The sequence below is a fragment of the Convolutriloba macropyga genome, chromosome 11 (genome assembly GCF_964194025.1).
Source record: "Convolutriloba macropyga chromosome 11, txConMacr16.3, whole genome shotgun sequence".
In the NCBI taxonomy this organism is placed as follows: Eukaryota; Metazoa; Xenacoelomorpha; order Acoela; family Convolutidae; genus Convolutriloba; species Convolutriloba macropyga.
Window position 1 is genome coordinate 24,504,289 of NC_134478.1, and position 21,708 is coordinate 24,525,996.

At 35.4% G+C, this 21,708-nt stretch overlaps 2 protein-coding genes across 4 annotated transcripts in view; both read left to right on the forward strand.

The window, feature by feature from the left end:
• Window positions 1-2,960, forward strand: part of LOC142349205 (uncharacterized) — a 69,937-nt gene extending 66,977 nt beyond the window's left edge. For all 3 annotated transcript variants that reach the window (XM_075400615.1, XM_075400616.1, XM_075400617.1), the window contains one exon: window positions 2,775-2,960. In XM_075400615.1, coding sequence (XP_075256730.1) covers window positions 2,775-2,876 — 102 coding nt within the window. In that variant the 3' untranslated portion in view covers window positions 2,877-2,960. The remainder of the gene's footprint in view (window positions 1-2,774) is intronic.
• LOC142349671 (geranylgeranyl transferase type-1 subunit beta-like) overlaps window positions 1-21,708 on the forward strand; it is a 274,458-nt gene that overhangs the window by 119,833 nt on the left and 132,917 nt on the right. The window lies entirely within an intron of this gene.

Genomic DNA, 21,708 nt, shown 5'->3' on the forward strand with positions numbered 1-21,708 from the left:
GTTCTTTAAATCACATTGGGGGTTTACGGGAATCAATGGCGGCTATGAGCTGAAAATCTGCCGGGTATGTTAAGAGTAAGCATATTTTTGAAGGGTGCTAAACCGAGTGTATTTTTTGGCTTAATTATTTTAATCTCAATAAAATTTTATACAACTAATTTACGAGGTATATATAGAAGTTTCATATGCTTTTTCTGAGCAATTTGTCGGTTCGTTTTGTTTCTTTTATCCATTGTACTGTTTAATAGCCGCACAGCGATAGCTGGGGCTATTATTGGCCTTCTCTTGGTTTTTTTTATTTCGTCGTCATGATTTTTGTTACGACCATATGACGTCACAGCCACTTTTTGTTCATTCGTTCATGCAATTTTAACTGAATTGCATGTGTGACGTCATTTTTCGCTCTTAGTGGAGCGAGTTTTTTTGTTCATGCGCCTGATTAAATTTTTGGTCACACTTGACTTACCTCACTCTCAAAAATGACTTCCTCACTTTGAAATTGACTTTTATTTACTTTGATTCAAAGAGATAAGGTCAAATGGGTGTGTGTCACTCTAAATGAAGGTTATTTGAGATCAGCTAATAGAGGCAGCAATAACTTATACAGATTTTTAATCAAAATTTAACAGATCAGCCTTCAATGAAAAGACGAATTTTTTTGGTCTGTCTTTTTACTGTTTTTTTAAGACTGCCGATCTACGAATCTATTGCGGCTATTTTCTGGCAATCTGCCAGCTATGTTTTTTTTCACTTTTTTGTTTGTAACTTGTGGTTTTCTCAATCTTTTCGTCATTTGTTTTTTTTAAGAATTTATTGTGTTTTTTACACCCTTAAGTCCAACATCAATTTTAAACCCTTAATTCTTTTTTGTTTATAGCATTAAATTTATCAAGTTTCCAGTTATCAACATATTTGAGTGCTTTCACGGCGAGTTATCTATCGAATCAACTACTCTAAACCATGAGCTGCAGAGAATTTGAATGTCCCTAAATTGCTGTTTTTCAATAACATGGTTGCCTAGAGGGCGAGTAATTGGAAAGAGTAAAACGATCAAACCCAAGTAGAGGTTCAGTTATTAATTGCTCAAAGTTCATAGCAATTATATTAGTGCCCCACGCTTTACTGGCAGTATACGATTCACTAAAACTGTTTTGAGAATTTAATGGTGTGAAGGGCGGCTCTAATTCTTAAAAGTTTGAGACCCCTCAGTCTCCACCCTCACCCTTCCCTGCAACCGAAACCCCACCCCTGCTCCAACGTTCAACCCTGCTCCAACTGGCGATTTGAACACCCATCTCGTTCAGCCCTCTCAATTCACCCCCTCCCATCGCTTGACTTCAACGCTCCCCACTCCGCTCCCTCCTGATGCTGGCATCCCTAAGCCCCAGCTGTCTACTACCGAAGCCAACCGCTTGTCGGTCGTTTGAAAGCAGTTCTCCAGGCGTTAGTCGGTTTCGTTTGTGGCTTCAGTAGTTTTCGAAATACACAGCTCACAGTATTTATTGAAATCTCAGTGAAGAGGATTAAAAAGGACAGGTTTCTGATGTTGAAAAGGAACTCTCGAGTTATTAAGCAGAACTCCGTTATGTAGTTTTAGTTTTGAGTTAGTTATGTAAAGTTAATTATGACAAACAATTGTCTTCGGTTTTTTTGTGAGGTAATGATTGGTTGAAAAATTTTTTAAAAATTTAGCAACGGTATCAGAACAACTGTCACGAATTTGTTTCTTTTTGATTTTTGTTAAACTATTGTCAGGCATGAAGTTAAAGTGCTATGTCTCAAAATATCTCAAAAAACGGGATAAAGAAGCAAAGCCCATAGGGCATTAAGTCGCTAAGCAGTTTTCTCAGAGCTCCTATTGTCTCTCAATCGTTCAATTAACCGAAGCTGCTAAGAAGACAAAATCATGGTGTAAAGGGCAGTTTTTGATAGTTTGGACCCCTCTCTCAATCACCTCCCTGTCAGCCTTTAGGGTATTACTTGTGCGTTTAATCGAAACTGCTGATGCGTTGAATCATGTTGTAAAACGTCTCTAACGTCCTAAAGTACGCTTCATATGATAATGAATAATTTTCATCTTTTATTTTCTATTGTCCTTTTATTTAACACTGTATTTCCAACGCCATATACAGACTTGATTCTGCGGCCTTATTCAGAGGAGAAAATGTATATATTTTTTAATTAATATCCCGTAAACTCAAGTATTTCAAGTATATATGTTTCAAGTATATATGCTAAAAAACTCCTAATTATCTTTTGTGTATTTGATCTACTCCTAGAAAAGGAATTTGTGTTAGTGATAACCGGTATTTATATTTACATTGTACACCTTTCTATGTCAACTTTATTTCTCCGGCACGTGTCACCACCTTTATTTACCTTGAGTTAATCTCGATGTATTTGTTTTATGCTTACTCAAATGTAAATACGGCCACTGGGTCTTGAAAATTAGTAAGCTGAAGTACACAACCAATTTTGTCAAGCTAAAGATCAGCAGTCAGACAAATTCAGTCTTAGGTTTAAATCTCTTCATCTAGAATTCTTATAAAAGCTGTTGGCCCTGCTCCGGAGGTACTTCTACAACAAATCCTTGAAAAGAATAATTCGTAGAACAAAAGACATTACTTCAACAATTTTTTGAATATTAAAATAACGACCACAAAGTAACAGTACAGTCCCCCCAATACCCCAACGTTCAAGCCTTCATCAGTACACGTGATGATACCTTCCTCAGTCAGTCAGTCTTTTGTTTTCAAGGTTGCTTGTTGTTTCAGAGTCTCTCGCTGACCGTTAGTGCCACTCACCCAATGTTCAAGATGTTTAAGAGTCTCTCCAAGTCGTTTCTGGTCAAAAACTACGAAGTGGATGCCAAATGAACTGTGTTTTGTTAATATATATAATTTAAAATATATTCAAATGATAGTATGAGCTTCTTACTATAAGAACCTCTTTTTCTATTGCTCTTTTATACTTGAAATTTTCACGGAGCATGCACAAAAATGCGATTAATGCTCTGTTTGAGAAAATTAATTCTTTTTTTTAACAATCTGAGGATAGAACTGGAACATTTTCTCACTCGATTTTCTCACTCGATTTTCTCACTCGATTTTTTCTCACTCGATTTTTTTCTCACTCGATTTTTTTTTCAAAAGCGAGTGGGTTTGCGGTGTGAAATTAGTCCGCTCTAGTTTTAAACTAGAGTTAGAAAACGGTTTTTGAACAAAAATTCGCTTTCTCGCAAGTGGTTTTTTGTTCACATGCGGCATTTCACTTTGATTTTACTGTTTTTTTCGATTTTTTGGATTGGAATTGTTTCTAAATGGTTTTCCCAATCCTTTCATAGCTAATTCTAGGCCAAAATTTTTTGAACCAAATTTCCATTTCTCGTTAGTGAATTTTTGTTCACGTGCGGCATTTTGACATCGATTTTCTGTTTTTTTTAACTGATCTTTTTTAGAAATGGTTTTTTTGCTTTACCTTCGTTTTTTTGTTTGAACCAAGTTTCAGACCTAGTTTTTTTGTTTGAACCAAGTTTTTTCTAGTTTGTGGTTTTTCTTCACAGGCGGCATTTTGACATTGATTTTTAGTTTTCATTTTTTTTTGTTTTTTTGGAAATGGTTTTTCCATTGTACGTCAGGACTTGTCCTATGTTTTTTAATTCGCGTTACCTTCTGATCATGTTTTACATCAGTCACGATTTTCACACTACGCTATGTAGTGAATACAGTCAAAGTCAAAACAGCAAAATCAAAAGATCAAAAGAACGAGGCTAAATATATAAAGCCCAGTCATTAAGTCATGGTGCATTAGTTTATTCAAGCGATTGCTGGCTGACATCAGTATTATGCTTGATAGCTTTCAGTTTAGAAGCTGAGTTAAGCGTAATTTTAGTGTCTGGCCGAATATGCAGAAATCGCTTATCAAATAAAAAATTGTGACACTTAGATAAGTTCTGTTAATTTCTGTCTCATCTTTTACTGTTTCAATCCCATTGTGCGTTAAGCGGATCAACGGCCGCTATTTTCCGGAAATCTGCCGGCTATGGTCCTGATTTTTGAAGTCAAAATTTGAGTAGTGATTTTTTCACACCGAAACAGGAAGCGGAGCGAAGCGAGTGGTTATGCGGCGTGAAATGTTTTCACCCAATTTTAAAATAGAGTGAGAAAACGGTGTTCGAACAAAATTTGTTTTGCTGTGTTTGAAAAAGTCGGTTTTTTGTTCACTTGCGGCAATTTCATTTTTATTGTTTTTTCGATTTATTGGTTTTTTGGATCGGTTTTTTTCTGAATGGTTTTCTCAATCCATTCATTGTTCATTCTAGACCTAGTTTTTTTTAAAAACCAAATTTTTTTCCAGTTAGTGGTTTTTTCTTCACATGCGGCATCTTGATATAGATTTCAGTTTTAAAAAAAATTTTTCTGATTTTTTTTGGAAATGGTTTTTCCAATTTACTCATAGTCCGTTCTAGGTCTAGTTTTTGTTTATTAATTGAAAATTCTTGGAACTGTACGTCAGGGCTTCTCCTATGTTTTTTTACTTCGCGTTATCTTCTGATCACGTTTTTCGTTTTACATAAGTCACGATTTTCACGTTAGACTTCTGACTCACCTCACTCACCGTTTCAACTGAATGGGTTTTAAAGTCTTTCACGCATTGAATGACGCTATGTAGTGAATACAGTCAAAGTCAAAAGAGCAAAAATAAAAGATCAAAAGAAGGAGGCTAAACATATAAAGCCCGGTCATTAAGTCATGGTGCATTAGTTTATTCAAGCGATTGCTGGCTGACATCAATAATATAATTGATAGCTTTCAGTTTAGAAGCTGAGTTACGTGTAATTTTAGAGTCTGGGTGTTTTTTTGGATTGGATTTGTTTCTAAATGGGTTTTCCCATTTTATTCATAGTTAATTCTTGGCCTAGTTTGTCTGAACCTGATTGTCATTTCCCGCTAGTGGTTTGTTTTTCACATGCGGCATTTTTACATTGTTTTTTTGTTCTTTTTGTCCTGCATTTTTTTAATGGTTTTGCCAATACACTCATAGTCCGATCTAGGTCTAGTTTTTTGTTTAGTCAATGAAAATTCTTTGAATTGTATTTCAGGGCTTGTCCTGTTATATAATTTTTACTTCGTCGAATAAAAATTTTTTGCTTTACCTTTGTTGACAGCTTGTTTAACACTTAGCGTGAAATCTTTTTGACTTCTCTGGGCTAGTTGCACTCTTCTCATTCTGATAAGTGTTTTTAGACAACAGTTGTTCAGCAAAGCAGTTCAAAATGAACCTAGTCAGTATCAAAAAACGAAATCAGAAATGGAAACGGGATATGCGCATAGAGCTGAGTTTTAGATGCCCGTTACACGAACTTGATTCTTATAAGTCTTAGTTACTGTCTCTAATGCCTATTGGTATTGATACTATCTCCTGTTTTGTCTCACTATGAAACAGGAGTATATTCAACTACAAAATTTCATTTTTTTGAATTTTGCCTTTTCAATCCAAATCGTGGCAATGGGAATCAACGGCGGCTGTTTTGCGGCAATTTGCGGGGTATGTTTCTGCTTGTGAAGGAATGTTTTTTCAATTATGATTCGGTCGAACCTGTTTTTTAATTTGCTTTTCCGTTCATGTCTCTGAACGACGCTCAGATGCTTGACTTCTTACTCACCTCGTTCGCTTTCCAACTGTTTGAAGTTTATTAATAGCCGCCGTTAGCCTGTAAACTGCTATTTTGTAGGCTTTCTGTTTTTTACAAATCATAGAATTTAATTGTATTGTATTGTCTTAAGATCTGTTGACACATATTCATGATTTTCGAAGGCAGATTGGAGTAGGGATTTTGGTCACGCAGAAACAGGAAGTGGAGCGGAAAATCGTGTGGCTTTGCGGCGTGAAAATTTTTCGCTCTAATTTAGAGTAGAAAACGTTGCTCTAAGTAGAGTGAGAAAACGGTGTTCAAACAAAAATTTGCTTTGCGGTGTTCGAAGAAATTGGTTTTTTGTTCACTTGCGGCAATTTCACTTTGATTTTTATTGTTTTCGGTTTCTTGGATTGGTTCTTTTTTCTGAATGGTTTTATCAATCCGTTCGTAGTTCATTCTAGGCCTAGTTTTTTGTTTGAACCAAATTTTTGTTCTAGCTTGTGGTTTTTCTTCACATGCGGCATTTTGACTTTGATTTTCAATTTTTAAAAGTTTTTTTCTGGTTTTTTTTGGAAATGGTTTTTCCCATTCACTCATAGTACGTTCTAGGTCTAGTTTTTGTTTATTAATTGAAAATTCTTGTGTGAATGTAGTGATTACAGTCAAAGTCAAAAGAGCAAAATTAAAAGATCGAAAGAAAGAGGCTAAACATATAAAGCCCGGTAATTAATTCATTGTGCATTAGTTTATTCAAGCGATTGCTGGCTGACATCAGTATTATGCTTCATAGCTTTCAGTTTAGAAGCTGAATTACTTGTAATTTTAGAGTCTTACCGAATATGCAGAAATCGCTTATCAAATAAAAGATGTGACACTTAGAAAAGTTCTGTTAATTTAAATCTCATTTTTTTCTGATTCAATCCCATTGTGCGTTAAGCGGATCAACGGTGGCTATTGTCCGGCAATTTGACGGCTATGGTGTTGATTTTTGAAGTCAAACTCAAGTAGTGATTTTTGTCACACCGAAACAGGAATTGGAGCGAAGAAGCAAGTGGTTTTCCGGCGTGAAACTTTTTGAGAAAACGGTGTTTGAACTAAAGTTGGGTTTGCGGTGTTTGAAAAATCGTTTTTGTTGTGTTCACATGCGGCACTTTTACTTTAACTTTTACTGTTTTTTGATTTTTCGGATTGGATTGTTTTCTAAGTGGTTTTCCCAATCCATTCATAGTTCAATTTAGGCCCAGTTTTTAGTTTGAACCAAATTTTTTTCTCGTTGATTTTCTCACATACGGCGTTTTTTCTCTGATTTTCTGTTTTTGATCTGATTTCTTTCTGGAAATGGTTTTTCATTCCCTCATAGCCCTTTCTAGGTCTAGTTCTTGTGTAGCCAGTAACAATTTGTAAATGTTTTTAAGTTCGCTTTACCTTTTGATCACGTTTTTCGTTTTACATAAGGCACGATTTTCACGTTTGACTTCTGATTTACTCTGTTTCAACTGAATGGGTTTTAAAGTCTTTCACGCATTGAATTGCGCTATAAAGTGAATACAGTCAAAGTCAAAAGAGCCATTTTAAAAGATCAAAAGAAAGGCTAAACGTATAAAGCCAGGTCATTAAGTCATAGTGCATTAGGTTTAGAATCGTTTTAGCAAGTGAATTAAGTGTTATTTTAGAATCTAAACAAATTTGCAGTATTTCCACAACATTTAAAAAAAAGTTTTGCACTTAGAAAAGCTCTGTCAATTTCTTTCTCCTTTTTGCTTCAGTTTCTGTCCCAATGTGCGTCAAGTGGGCCAACGGCTGCTTCTTTCCGGCAATTTGCGGACTGTATTAGATTTTGAGCTATTTTTCAACATTTGCCATATTAGACGCTTTTTATGTTAAGTTTTTTCGGTCTTCAAATCTTTGTTGAGTTTGGAGTTCTATGCTTCAAATTAGTTGTTCTATCTTCTTTGGCTGCCTCTCGGTTGAGTTGATTATAATTCTGAGTTTGTTTTGTTTATATAATTAACAGCTGCCTCAGCTTCTCAGCCGGCTTTTTAGCGCTCCTAATTTTTTTCGTCGAATAAAAGTTTGCTTTACCTTATTTCACAGCTTGTTCAACATTTTGCATGAAATCTTTTTGACTTGGCTAGTTTCACTCTGGGCTAGTTTTACTCTTCTCTCATTCGGCTGCAAATTTTTTTAGACAGCAGTTACTCAGCAAAGCAATACAAGGTGAAGAGAGTCAGTATCAAAAAACGATATCAGAAAAACGATATAGAAGCGAGATAAACCCATAAAGACCAATTTAAGATGCCAGTTACTCGAACTTTGTTCCTAGTTACCATCTCTTATGCTTATTGTTATTGATACTAGCCCCTGTGTTGTCTCACTACAAACAAGATTTTCAGTTTTCAAAATTTTCTGATTTCGAAATGGTTTTTCCAATTTACTCATAGTCTGTTCTAGGTCTAGTTTTTGTTTATTCATTGAAAACTATTTCAACTGTACGTCAGGACTTGTCCTATGTTTTTTTTAATTCGCGTTACCTTCTGATCACGTTTTTCGTTTTACATAAGTCACGATTTTCACGTTTGACTTCTCACTCACCTCGCTCACTGTTTCAACTGAATGAGTTTTAAAGTCTTTCACGCATTGAATTACGCTATGTAGTGGATACAGTCAAAGTCAAAAGAGCAAAATTAAAATATCAAAAGAAGGAGGCTAAACATATAAAGCCCGGTCATTAAATCATTTTGCATTAGTTTATTCAAGCGGTTGCTGGCTGACATCAGTATTATGCTTGATAGCTTTCAGTTTAGAAGCTGAATTACGTGTAATTTTAGAGTCTAACCGAATATGCAGAAATTGCTTATTAAATAAAAAATTGTGACATTTAGATAAGTTCTGTAAATTTCTGTCTGATATCTTACTGTTTCGATCCCATTGTGCGTTAAGCGGATCAACGGCGGCTATTGTCCGGCAATCTGCCGGCTACCGTCCTGATTTTCGAAGTCAATTTCGAGTAGTGATTTTTGTCTCACCGAAATAGGAAGTGGAGCGAAGAAGCGAGTGGTTTTGTGGCGTGGAGTTTTCACTCAATTCTAAAGTAGAGCGAGGAAACTGTGTTTGAACAAAAGTTCGCTTTCTCGCTAGTGGTTTTGTTCACATGCGGCAATTTCACTTTGATTTTTACTGTTTTGAATTGTCGGCGTTAGCCTCTTAAACGGCTATTATTTAGGCTCTTTAATTAAAGAGTTTGAATTGTATTGGGGCGCTGGCTTTATCATAAAGATCTGTTTTCACATTTTCATGATTTTTGAAGTCAAATGGGAGTAGTTATTTTGATCACGCCGAAACAGGAAGTGGAGCGAAAAAGCGAGTGGTGTTCCGGCGTGAAACTCTTTCGCTCTACTTTTCAAGTATAGTGGGAAAATGGTGTTTCAACTAAAGTTGGGTTTGCCGTGTTTGAAAAATTGGTTTTTTGTTCACATGTGGCACTTTCACTTTAATCTTTACTGTTTTTTGACTTTTCGGATTGGATTGTTTTCTAAGTGGTTTTCCCAATCCATTCATAGTTTAATTTAGGCCCAGTTTTTTGTTTGAACCAAATTTGTTTCTCGCTGGTTTTTTTCTCACATACGGCGTTTTTACTTTGATTTTCTGTTTTTCCAATTCACTCATAGCCCTTTCTAGGTCTAGTGTTTGTGTAGCCAGTGAAAATTCTTTGAATTGTACGTCAGGATTCGTCCTGCTATGTTTTTAATTTCGCTTTACCTATTGATCACGTTTTTTGCTTTACATAATTCACGATTTTCACGTTTGACTTCTGACTTACTCCAATCACTGTTTCAACTGAATGGGTTTTAAAGGCTTTCACGCATTGAATTACGCTATGTAGTGAATACAGTCAAAGTCAAAAGAGCAAATTTGAAAGATCAAAAGAAAGAGGATAAAAATATAAAGCCTGGTCATTAAGTCAGTGTTTTAGGTTTAGAATCGTTTTGGAAGCTGAATTAAGTGTTATTTTAGAATCTAAGCAAATTTGCAGAATTTGCGCACCATTTAAAAAAATGGCACTTAGAAAAACTCTGTCAATTTCTGTCTCTTTTTTCCTCATTTTCATTCCCAATGTGCGTCAAGTGGGTCAACGGCTGCTTTTTTCCGGCAATTTGTGGGCTGTATTAGATTTTGAGCTATTTTTTAACTTTTGCCATATTGGACGCTTTTTTGTTTTTAAGTTTTTTCGGTCTTCAAATCTTTGTTGAATTTGGAGTTCTATGCTTCAAATTAGTTTTTCTATCTTCTTTGGCTGCCTCTCGGTTGAGTTGATTATAATTCTGAGTTTGTTTTGTTTATATAATTAACAGTTGCCTCAGCTTCTCAGCCGGCTATTTAGCGCTCCTAATTTTTTTTCGTCGAATAAAAATTTGCTTTACCTTATTTCACAGCTTGTTCAACATTTTGCATGAAATCTTTTTGACTTGGCTAGTTTCATTCTGGGCTAGTTTTACTCTTCTCTCATTCGGCTACAAATTTTTTTAGACAGCAGTTACTTAGCAAAGCAATACAAAGTGAACAGAGTCAGTATCAAAAAACGATATCAGAAAAACGAAATAGAAGCGAGATAAACCCATAAAGACTAATTTAAGATGCCAGTTGCTCGAACTTTGTTCTTAGTTACCATCTCTTATGCTTATTGGTATTGATACTAGCCCCTGTGTTGTCTCACTACGAACAAGATTACGTTCAGCTCCAAAATGACATCAAAATAGATCGCACTTTTAAATTGTGTACAAAAAACATTTTTTGGCAGGTTTTTTTGCGCGATCATTATCAAAGGAGCAAAATCAATAAAGGGAAAAACCGATAAAGCCTGGTCATTAAGTCGTAGTGCATTAGGCTATCAATGTTCGTTAGAGGGATTGCTAGCTGACAGCAGTATTGAGCTTAGTAGTCTCGCTTTACTAACTGACTTAGGTTTAGAAATAGAATCGAACTGAAATTGCCCATCAACTTAGTACATACGTGGCAGCTTGGAAAAAATCCTGTCAATTTCTTTTTTTTCCTCTGTCAATCACGATGTTCGTCAAGTGCGTCAGCGGCAGCTTTTTCCGTTAATTTTACGGCTATGTTCTATTTAACAAAGTCATGCTCTTTATTGGATAAGTTCAGAGCCGTTCAAAGGAGCAAAATCAGTAGCTATAGAGACAGCCCGGTGTTTTCTCTGACTCGACTTAGGTTGGTGGAAGGAACTCCATGCTCCTCTTTTTTTATGTAGAGACGTGGGTTTTACCACTAGAAAGCCTGGCGAGTATCGGATAGTTTAATTAGAATGATTTTCGAACTTTGGTTTTTGGAGGATTTATCGAGTTCTGAAGCTGAACATTTTTGGTTTTTTTGTTCGCAATTTTTTTCACTTTTGCAATATGTAACTTTTTGTCTGGATGGAGTACTAGATAGATTAAATTTTGCGTGAAATCTTTTCTTCTCTGGGCTAATGTCACTCGTTTTTGATTCAACTCTAAGTGCTTGGAAAAAGCAGATGCTCAGCAGAAAAGATTCTGTATCGAATCTTGAATTCGAAAAAAAACTCGATAAATCCTTGCAGCCCATTTTTAGATGCCCGGTATTTGGACATTGTTCTTATTAGTCTTAGTTACCGGGTCTAATATTTATTGGTATGAATACCACTCCCTGTGTCCTCTCATTAAGAAGCAGGAGTATTGTAACTACGAAATCCAATCAAAGTACTATCTTTAAAAAGGTTTTTTGTACAATTGTTTTTTTTCGTTCTTTAATTCACATTGGGGGTTTACGGTAATAAAAGGCGGAGATGAGCTGGCAGTCTGCCGCGTATGTTTATGGGTAAGCATTTTTTTGAAGATTTGTAAAACGAGTGTTCTAATTGTTGTTATTTTTTTGTTGTAATTGTTTTAACCTCAATAAATTTTTATACTATAATTATGAGTTATACAGGAAAAGTTTCATATGCTTGTTTTTTCAGCAATTTTTTGGTTCGTATTAGTTTTTCTTATCCATTTTGCTGTTTTTTTCAATGTTTGTTTGTTAGTTTCGATTTATGCAATCGTTTTCGTAATTTGTTTGAATGAATTTGTATGTTTGTTGCGCCCTTAAAGTCCAACATCATTTGCTACACTTTAAGTATGTTTTACAACCTTAAGTCCAGCAGCAATTTTTTCACCCTTTAGTCCTTCTTGGTATTTCGCAATAAATATCAACATTTTTGAGTGCTTTGAGGGCGCGGTTTATGTCGAAACAACTGCTCTAAACCTTGAGCTCCAGAGAATTTGGATGGTCTCGGAATGCATACCTTGCTCAAAAATCTGGCTATTTTCTTGCTTAATTAGTCATTTCGATAAAATCTGCAGATATTGATCAATTGTGGAAAAACTCGCATGTAAACTGCGTCATCAACCTAACTAATATACTGCGAATGACATGAGCTTTCATCATCCAGACGAGAAATCTTGAATTACAAGTTGTCTGGTTTTATTGCGAAGGAAAATTGATTTTCGTTCACTCTGCTTAGGTTGTCAGTTTTTTTTCGCATAGCCTGCCTTTTTAATTTTTGATTAATTTCAGCTGATTAAAGTAAGATTTTGCTAAATTTAGTCTAAATTTTTCAATATTAAGTTGATGAACTATAGCAGCCCTTCTCTCCTCAGCCGGCTTTCATGGCGCTCCTATTTTTTATAATGTTGAATGTTTTGGTGCTCTTTATTTTTCCTTGATGCTTTCACACATTTTTTCGTCACTCAAAGCTTTGAAAACGCGACCCAGGTATCGTCCAGTGCCCATCAAGCTCCATTAGAGGCCCTAAGCTGGCTTTGGTAGTCCGTCAAGGGCTTCGATTGTTGGACCTGCTGTGAGGGCGTAATTTCAAGGTAATAAGGTCGTTTTCGGTAGTTTTTGACCCCCAAATGTTTGTTTTTCAGCTTTTTTGTCACTTTGAGTTTCTGTTCAGATGGGTATTAGTTTTGAATCATGTTAGCTATCAGTAATCGTATTTCCAAACATTTGAAGAGTTTACTATATTTATTTCCAGATTTGATTCTTGAAGTAACTGGTCAGCAAAGTGTTGTATTTGCGATAGTCGTTTATATTCTTCACAAACCGGGCAGAACTCATCTCAAGAACTGCTAGGGGAATTATTCGTCTGTGCCGCAATGGCGTCGTATATGTCCATTCATTGTTCATTCTAGACCTAGTTTTTTTTTTTTAAACCAAATTTTTTTCCAGTTAGTGGTTTTTTCTTCACATGCGGCATCTTGATATAGATTTTCAGTTTTAAAAAAATTTTTCTGATTTTTTATTGGAAATGGTTTTTCCAATTTACTCATAGTCCGTTCTAGGTCTAGTTTTTGTTTATTAATTGAAAATTCTTGGAACTGTACGTCAGGGCTTCTCCTATGTTTTTTTACTTCGCGTTATCTTCTGATCACGTTTTTCGTTTTACATAAGTCACGATTTTCACGTTAGATTTCTGACTCACCTCACTCACTGTTTCAACTGAATGGGTTTTAAAGTCTTTCACGCATTGAATGACGCTATGTAGTGAGTACAGTCAAAGTCAAAAGAGCAAAAATAAAAGATCAAAAGAAGGAGGCTAAACATATAAAGCCCGGTCATTAAGTCATGGTGCATTAGTTTATTCAAGCGATTGCTGGCTGACATCAATAATATACTTGATAGCTTTCAGTTTAGAAGCTGAGTTACGTGTAATTTTAGGGTCGGGGTGTTTTTTTGGATTGGATTTGTTTCTAAATGTGTTTTCCCATTTTATTCATAGTTAATTCTTGGCCTAGTTTGTCTGAACCTGATTGTCATTTCCCGCTAGTGGTTTGTTTTTCACATGCGGCATTTTTACATTGCTTTTTTTTGTTCTTTTTGTCCTGCATTTTTTAATGGTTTTGCCAATACACTCATAGTCCGATCTAGGTCTAGTTTTTTGTTTAGTCAATGAAAATTCTTTGAATTGTATTTCAGGGCTTGTCCTGTTATATAATTTTTACTTCGTCGAATAAAAATTTTTTGCTTCACCTTTGTTGACAGCTTGTTTAACACTTAGCGTGAAATCTTTTTGACTTCTCTGGGCTAGTTGCACTCTTCTCATTCTGATAAGTGTTTTTAGACAACAGTTGTTCAGCAAAGCAGTTCAAAATGAACCTAGTCAGTATCAAAAAACGAAATCAAGAAATGGAAACGGGATATGCGCATAGAGCTGAGTTTTAGATGCCCGTTACACGAACTTGATTCTTATAAGTCTTAGTTACCGTCTCTAATGCCTATTGGTTTTGATACTATCTCCTGTTTTGTCTCACTATGAAACAGGAGTATATTCAACTACAAAATTTCATTTTTTTGCATTTTGCTTTTTCAATCCAAATCGTGGTAATGGGAATCAACGGCGGCTGTTTTGCGGCAATTTGCGGGGTATGTTTCTGCTTGTGAACGAATGTTTTTTCAATTATGATTCGGTCGAACCTGTTTTTTAATTTGCTTTTCTTTTCGTTTATGTCTCTGAACGACGCTCAGATGCTTGACTTCTTACTCACCTCGTTCGCTTTCCAACTGTTTGAAGTTTATTAATAGCCGCCGTTAGCCTGTAAACTGCTATTTTGTAGGCTTTCTGTTTTTTACAAATCATAGAATTTAATTGTATTGTATTGTCTTAAGATCTGTTGACACATATTCATGATTTTCGAAGGCAGATTGGAGTAGGGATTTTGGTCACGCAGAAACAGGAAGTGGAGCGGAAAATCGTGTGGCTTTGCGGCGTGAAATTTTTTCGCTCTAATTTTGAAGTAGTGAGAAAACGGTGTTCGAAGAAAAATTTGCTTTTGCGGTGTTTGAACAAATCGGTTTTTTGTTCACTTGCGGCAATTTCACAATGTTTTTTATCGTTTTTTTTTATTTCTTAAATGTTTACAATTTCTCTGCTTTTTACAATTCATAGAATTTTAATTATTGGGGCGCTATCTTTATTAACGTCTTTTTTAATAACCGCCGTCAGCCTCAACGACTATTATTGAGGAGCTCTCCCTTTTACAATTCAAAAAGTTTGAATTGTATTGGGGCGCTGTCTTTTTTAAGATCTGTTCACCCAGTTTCATGATTTTCGAAGTCAAATTGGAGTAGTGATTTTTGTCTAGCCGAAACAGGAAGTTGAGCAGAAAATCGAGTGGCTTTGCGGCGTGAAACTTTTTTGCTCTAATTTAGAGTAGAAAACGTTGCTCTAAGTAGAGTGAGAAAACGGTGTTCAAACAAAAATTTGCTTTGCGGTGTTCGAAGAAATCGGTTTTTTGTTCACTTGCGGCAATTTCACTTTGATTTTTATTGTTTTCGGTTTCTTGGATTGGTTCTTTTTTCTGAATGGTTTTCTCAATCCGTTCGTAGTTCATTCTAGGCCTAGTTTTTTGTTTGAACCAAATTTTTTTTCTAGCTTGTGGTTTTTCTTCACATGCGGCATTTTGACTTTGATTTTCAATTTTAAAAGTTTTTTCTGGTTTTTTTTGGAAATGATTTTTCCCATTCACTCATAGTACGTTCTAGGTCTAGTTTTTGTTTATTAATTGAAAATTCTTGTGTGAATGTAGTGATTACAGTCAAAGTCAAAAGAGCAAAATTAAAAGATCAAAAGAAAGAGGCTAAACATATAAAGCCCGGTAATTAATTCATTGTGCATTAGTTTATTCAAGCGATTGCTGGCTGACATCAGTATTATGCTTCATAGCTTTCAGTTTAGAAGCTGAATTACTTGTAATTTTAGAGTCTGACCGAATATGCAGAAATCGCTTATCAAATAAAAGTTGTGACACTTAGAAAAGTTCTGTTAATTTATATCTCATTTTTTTCTGATTCAGTCCCATTGTGCGTTAAGCGGATCAACGGTGGCTATTATCCGGCAATTTGCCGGCTATGGTGTTGATTTTTGAAGTCAAACTTTGATTTGAAGTCAGAGTAGTGATTTTTCATCAAAAAAAATCAAAAAAAGAGGATAAAAATATAAAGCCTGGTCATTAAGTCAGTGTTTTAGGTTTAGAATCGTTTTGGAAGCTGAATTAAGTGTTATTTTAGAATCTAAGCAAATTTGCAGAATTTGCGCAGCATTTAGAAAAATGGCACTTAGAAAAACTCTGTCAATTTCTTTCTCTTTTTTCCTCATTTTCAGTCCCAATGTGCGTCAAGTGGGTCAACGGCTGCTTTTTTCCGGCAATTTGCGGACTGTATTAGATTTTGAGCTATTTTTCAACATTTGCCATATTGGACGCTTTTTTATGTTTTTAAGTTTTTTCGGTCTTCAAATCTTTGTTGAATTTGGAGTTCTATGCTTCACATTAGTTGTTCTATCTTCTTTGGCTGCCTCTCGGTTGAGTTGATTATAATTCTGAGTTTGTTTTGTTTATATAATTAACAGCTGCCTCAGCTTCTCAGCCGGCTTTTTAGCGCTCCTAATTTTTTTTCATCGAATAAAAGTTTGCTTTACCTTATTTCACAGCTTGTTCAACATTTTGCATGAAATCTTTTTGACTTGGCTAGTTTCATTCTGGGCTAGTTTTACTCTTCTCTCATTCGGCTACAAATTTTTTTAGACAGCAGTTACTCAGCAAAGCAATACAAGGTGAAGAGAGTCAGTATCAAAAAACGATATCAGAAAAACGATATAGAAGCGAGATAAACCCATAAAGACCAATTTAAGATGCCAGTTACTCGAACTTTGTTCCTAGTTACCATCTCTTATGCTTATTGTTATTGATACTAGCCCCTGTGTTGTCTCACTACGAACAAGATTTTCAGTTTTCAAAATTTTCTGATTTCGATATGGTTTTTCCAATTTACTCATAGTCTGTTCTAGGTCTAGTTTTTGTTTATTCATTGAAAATTATTTCAACTGTACGTCAGGACTTGTCCTATGTTTTTTTTAATTCGCGTTACCTTCTGATCACGTTTTTCGTTTTACATAAGTCACGATTTTCACGTTTGACTTCTCACTCACCTCGCTCACTGTTTCAACTGAATGAGTTTTAAAGTCTTTCAGGCATTGAATTACGCTATGTAGTGGATACAGTCAAAGTCAAAAGAGCAAAATTAAAATATCAAAAGAAGGAGGCTAAACATATAAAGCCCGGTCATTAAATCATTTTGCATTAGTTTATTCAAGCGGTTGCTGGCTGACATCAGTATTATGCTTGATAGCTTTCAGTTTAGAAGCTGAATTACGTGTAATTTTAGAGTCTAACCGAATATGCAGAAATTGCTTATTAAATAAAAAATTGTGACATTTAGATAAGTTCTGTTAATTTCTGTCTGATATCTTACTGTTTCAATCCCATTGTGCGTTAAGCGGATCAACGGCGGCTATTGTCTGGCAATCTGCCGGCTATCGTCCTGATTTTCGAAGTCAAATTCGAGTAGTGATTTTTGTCACACCGAAATAGGAAGTGGAGCGAAGAAGCGAGTGGTTTTGTGGCGTGGAATATCACTCAATTCTAAAGTAGAGCGAGAAAACTGTGTTTGAACAAAAGTTCGCTTTCTCGCTAGTGGTTTTGTTCACATGTGGCAATTTCACTTCGATTTTTACTGTTTTGAATTGTCGACGTTAGCCTCTCAAACGGCTATTATTTAGGCTCTTTAATTATAGAGTTTGAATTGTATTGGGGCGCTGGCTTTATCATAAAGATCTGTTTACACATTTTCATGATTTTTGAAGTCAAATCGGAGTAGTTATTTTGATCACGCCGAAACAGGAAGTGGAGCGAAAAAGCGAGTGGTGTTCCGGCGTAAAACTCTTTCGCTCTACTTTTCAAGTATAGTGGGAAAACGGTGTTTCAACTAAAGTTGGGTTTGCCGTGTTTGGAAAATTGGTTTTTTGTTCACATGCGGCACTTTCAATTTAATCTTTACTGTTTTTTGACTTTTCGGATTGGATTGTTTTCTAAGTGGGTTTTCCCAATCCATTCATAGTTTAATTTAGGCCCAGTTTTTTGTTTGAACCAAATTTGTTTCTCGCTGGTGATTTTCTCACATACGGCGTTTTTACTTTAATTTTCTGTTTTTCCCATTCACTCATAGCCCTTTCTAGGTCTAGTGTTTGTGTAGCCAGTGAAAATTCTTTGAATTGTACGTCAGGATTCGTCCTGCTATGTTTTTAATTTCGCTTTAACCTATTGATCACGTTTTTTGCTTTACATAATTCACGATTTTCACGTTTGACTTCTGACTTACTCCAATCACTGTTTCAACTGAATGGGTTTTAAAGGCTTTCACGCATTGAATTACGCTATGTAGTGAATACAGTCAAAGTCAAAAGAGCAAATTTGAAAAATCAAAAAAAGAGGATAAAAATATAAAGCCTGGTCATTAAGTCAGTGTTTTAGGTTTAGAATCGTTTTGGAAGCTGAATTAAGTGTTATTTTAGAATCTAAGCAAATTTGCAGAATTTGCGCACCATTTAGAAAAATGGCACTTAGAAAAACTCTGTCAATTTCTTTTTTTTTCCTCATTTTTTCGGTCTTCAAGTCTTTGTTGAATTTGGAGTTCTATGCTTCAAATTAGTTGTTCTATCTTCTTTGGCTGCCTCTCGGTTGAGTTGATTATAATTCTGAGTTTGTTTTGTTTATATAATTAACAGTTGCCTCAGCTTCTCAGTCGGCTATTTAGCGCTCCTAATTTTTTTTCGTCGAATAAAAATTTGCTTTACCTTATTTCACAGCTTGTTCAACATTTTGCATGAAATCTTTTTGACTTGGCTAGTTTCATTCTGGGCTAGTTTTACTCTTCTCTCATTCGGCTACAAATTTTTTTAGACAGCAGTTACTCAGCAAAGCAATACAAGGTGAAGAGAGTCAGTATCAAAAAACGATATCAGAAAAACGATATAGAAGCGAGATAAACCCATAAAGACCAATTTAAGATGCCAGTTGCTCGAACTTTGTTCTTAGTTACCATCTCTTATGCTTATTGGTATTGATACTAGCCCCTGTGTTGTCTCACTACGAACAAGATTACGTTCAGCTCCAAAATGACATCAAAATAGATCGCACTTTTAAATTGTGTACAAAAAACATTTTTTGGCAGGTTTTTTTGCGCGATCATTATCAAAGGAGCAAAATCAATAAAGGGAAAAACCGATAAAGCCTGGTCATTAAGTCGTAGTGCATTAGGCTATCAATGTTCGTTAGAGGGATTGCTAGCTGACAGCAGTATTGAGCTTAGTAGTCTCGCTTTACTAACTGACTTAGGTTTAGAAATAGAATCGAACTGAAATTGCCCATCAACTTAGTACATACGTGGCAGCTTGGAAAAAATCCTGTCAATTTCTTTTTTTTCCTCTGTCAATCACGATGTTCGTCAAGTGCGTCAGCGGCAGCTTTTTCCGTTAATTTTACGGCTATGTTCTATTTAACAAAGTCATGCTCTTTATTGGATAAGTTCAGAGCCGTTCAAAGGAGCAAAATCAGTAGCTATAGAGACAGCCCGGTGTTTTCTCTGACTCGACTTAGGTTGGTGGAAGGAACTCCATGCTCCTCTTTTTTTATGTAGAGACGTGGGTTTTACCACTAGAAAGCCTGGCGAGTATCGGATAGTTTAATTAGAATGATTTTCGAACTTTGGTTTTTGGAGGATTTATCGAGTTCTGAAGCTGAACATTTTTGGTTTTTTTGTTCGCAATTTTTTTCACTTTTGCAATATGTAACTTTTTGTCTGGATGGAGTACTAGATAGATTAAATTTTGCGTGAAATCTTTTCTTCTCTGGGCTAATGTCACTCGTTTTTGATTCAACTCTAAGTGCTTGGAAAAAGCAGATGCTCAGCAGAAAAGATTCTGTATCGAATCTTGAATTCGAAAAAAAAACTCGATAAATCCTTGCAGCCCATTTTTAGATGCCCGGTATTTGGACATTGTTCTTATTAGTCTTAGTTACCGGGTCTAATATTTATTGGTATGAATACCACTCCCTGTGTCCTCTCATTAAGAAGCAGGAGTATTGTAACTACGAAATCCAATCAAAGTACTATCTTTAAAAAGGTTTTTTGTACAATTGTTTTTTTTCGTTCTTTAATTCACATTGGGGGTTTACGGTAATAAAAGGCGGAGATGAGCTGGCAGTCTGCCGCGTATGTTTATGGGTAAGCATTTTTTTGAAGATTTGTAAAACGAGTGTTCTAATTGTTGTTATTTTTTTGTTGTAATTGTTTTAACCTCAATAAATTTTTATACTATAATTATGAGTTATACAGGAAAAGTTTCATATGCTTGTTTTTTCAGCAATTTTTTGGTTCGTATTAGTTTTTCTTATCCATTTTGCTGTTTTTTTCAATGTTTGTTTGTTAGTTTCGATTTATGCAATCGTTTTCGTAATTTGTTTGAATGAATTTGTATGTTTGTTGCGCCCTTAAAGTCCAACATCATTTGCTACACTTTAAGTATGTTTTACAACCTTAAGTCCAGCAGCAATTTTTTCACCCTTTAGTCCTTCTTGGTATTTCGCAATAAATATCAACATTTTTGAGTGCTTTGAGGGCGCGGTTTATGTCGAAACAACTGCTCTAAACCTTGAGCTCCAGAGAATTTGGATGGTCTCGGAATGCATACCTTGCTCAAAAATCTGGCTATTTTCTTGCTTAATTAGTCATTTCGATAAAATCTGCAGATATTGATCAATTGTGGAAAAACTCGCATGTAAACTGCGTCATCAACCTAACTAATATACTGCGAATGACATGAGCTTTCATCATCCAGACGAGAAATCTTGAATTACAAGTTGTCTGGTTTTATTGCGAAGGAAAATTGATTTTCGTTCACTCTGCTTAGGTTGTCAGTTTTTTTTCGCATAGCCTGCCTTTTTAATTTTTGATTAATTTCAGCTGATTAAAGTAAGATTTTGCTAAATTTAGTCTAAATTTTTCAATATTAAGTTGATGAACTATAGCAGCCCTTCTCTCCTCAGCCGGCTTTCATGGCGCTCCTATTTTTTATAATGTTGAATGTTTTGGTGCTCTTTATTTTTCCTTGATGCTTTCACACATTTTTTCGTCACTCAAAGCTTTGAAAACGCGACCCAGGTATCGTCCAGTGCCCATCAAGCTCCATTAGAGGCCCTAAGCTGGCTTTGGTAGTCCGTCAAGGGCTTCGATTGTTGGACCTGCTGTGAGGGCGTAATTTCAAGGTAATAAGGTCGTTTTCGGTAGTTTTTGACCCCCAAATGTTTGTTTTTCAGCTTTTTTGTCACTTTGAGTTTCTGTTCAGATGGGTATTAGTTTTGAATCATGTTAGCTATCAGTAATCGTATTTCCAAACATTTGAAGAGTTTACTATATTTATTTCCAGATTTGATTCTTGAAGTAACTGGTCAGCAAAGTGTTGTATTTGCGATAGTCGTTTATATTCTTCACAAACCGGGCAGAACTCATCTCAAGAACTGCTAGGGGAATTATTCGTCTGTGCCGCAATGGCGTCGTATATGTCCATTCATTGTTCATTCTAGACCTAGTTTTTTTTTTAAAACCAAATTTTTTTCCAGTTAGTGGTTTTTTCTTCACATGCGGCATCTTGATATAGATTTTCAGTTTTAAAAAAATTTTTCTGATTTTTTATTGGAAATGGTTTTTCCAATTTACTCATAGTCCGTTCTAGGTCTAGTTTTTGTTTATTAATTGAAAATTCTTGGAACTGTACGTCAGGGCTTCTCCTATGTTTTTTTACTTCGCGTTATCTTCTGATCACGTTTTTCGTTTTACATAAGTCACGATTTTCACGTTAGATTTCTGACTCACCTCACTCACTGTTTCAACTGAATGGGTTTTAAAGTCTTTCACGCATTGAATGACGCTATGTAGTGAGTACAGTCAAAGTCAAAAGAGCAAAAATAAAAGATCAAAAGAAGGAGGCTAAACATATAAAGCCCGGTCATTAAGTCATGGTGCATTAGTTTATTCAAGCGATTGCTGGCTGACATCAATAATATACTTGATAGCTTTCAGTTTAGAAGCTGAGTTACGTGTAATTTTAGGGTCGGGGTGTTTTTTTGGCTTGGATTTGTTTCTAAATGTGTTTTCCCATT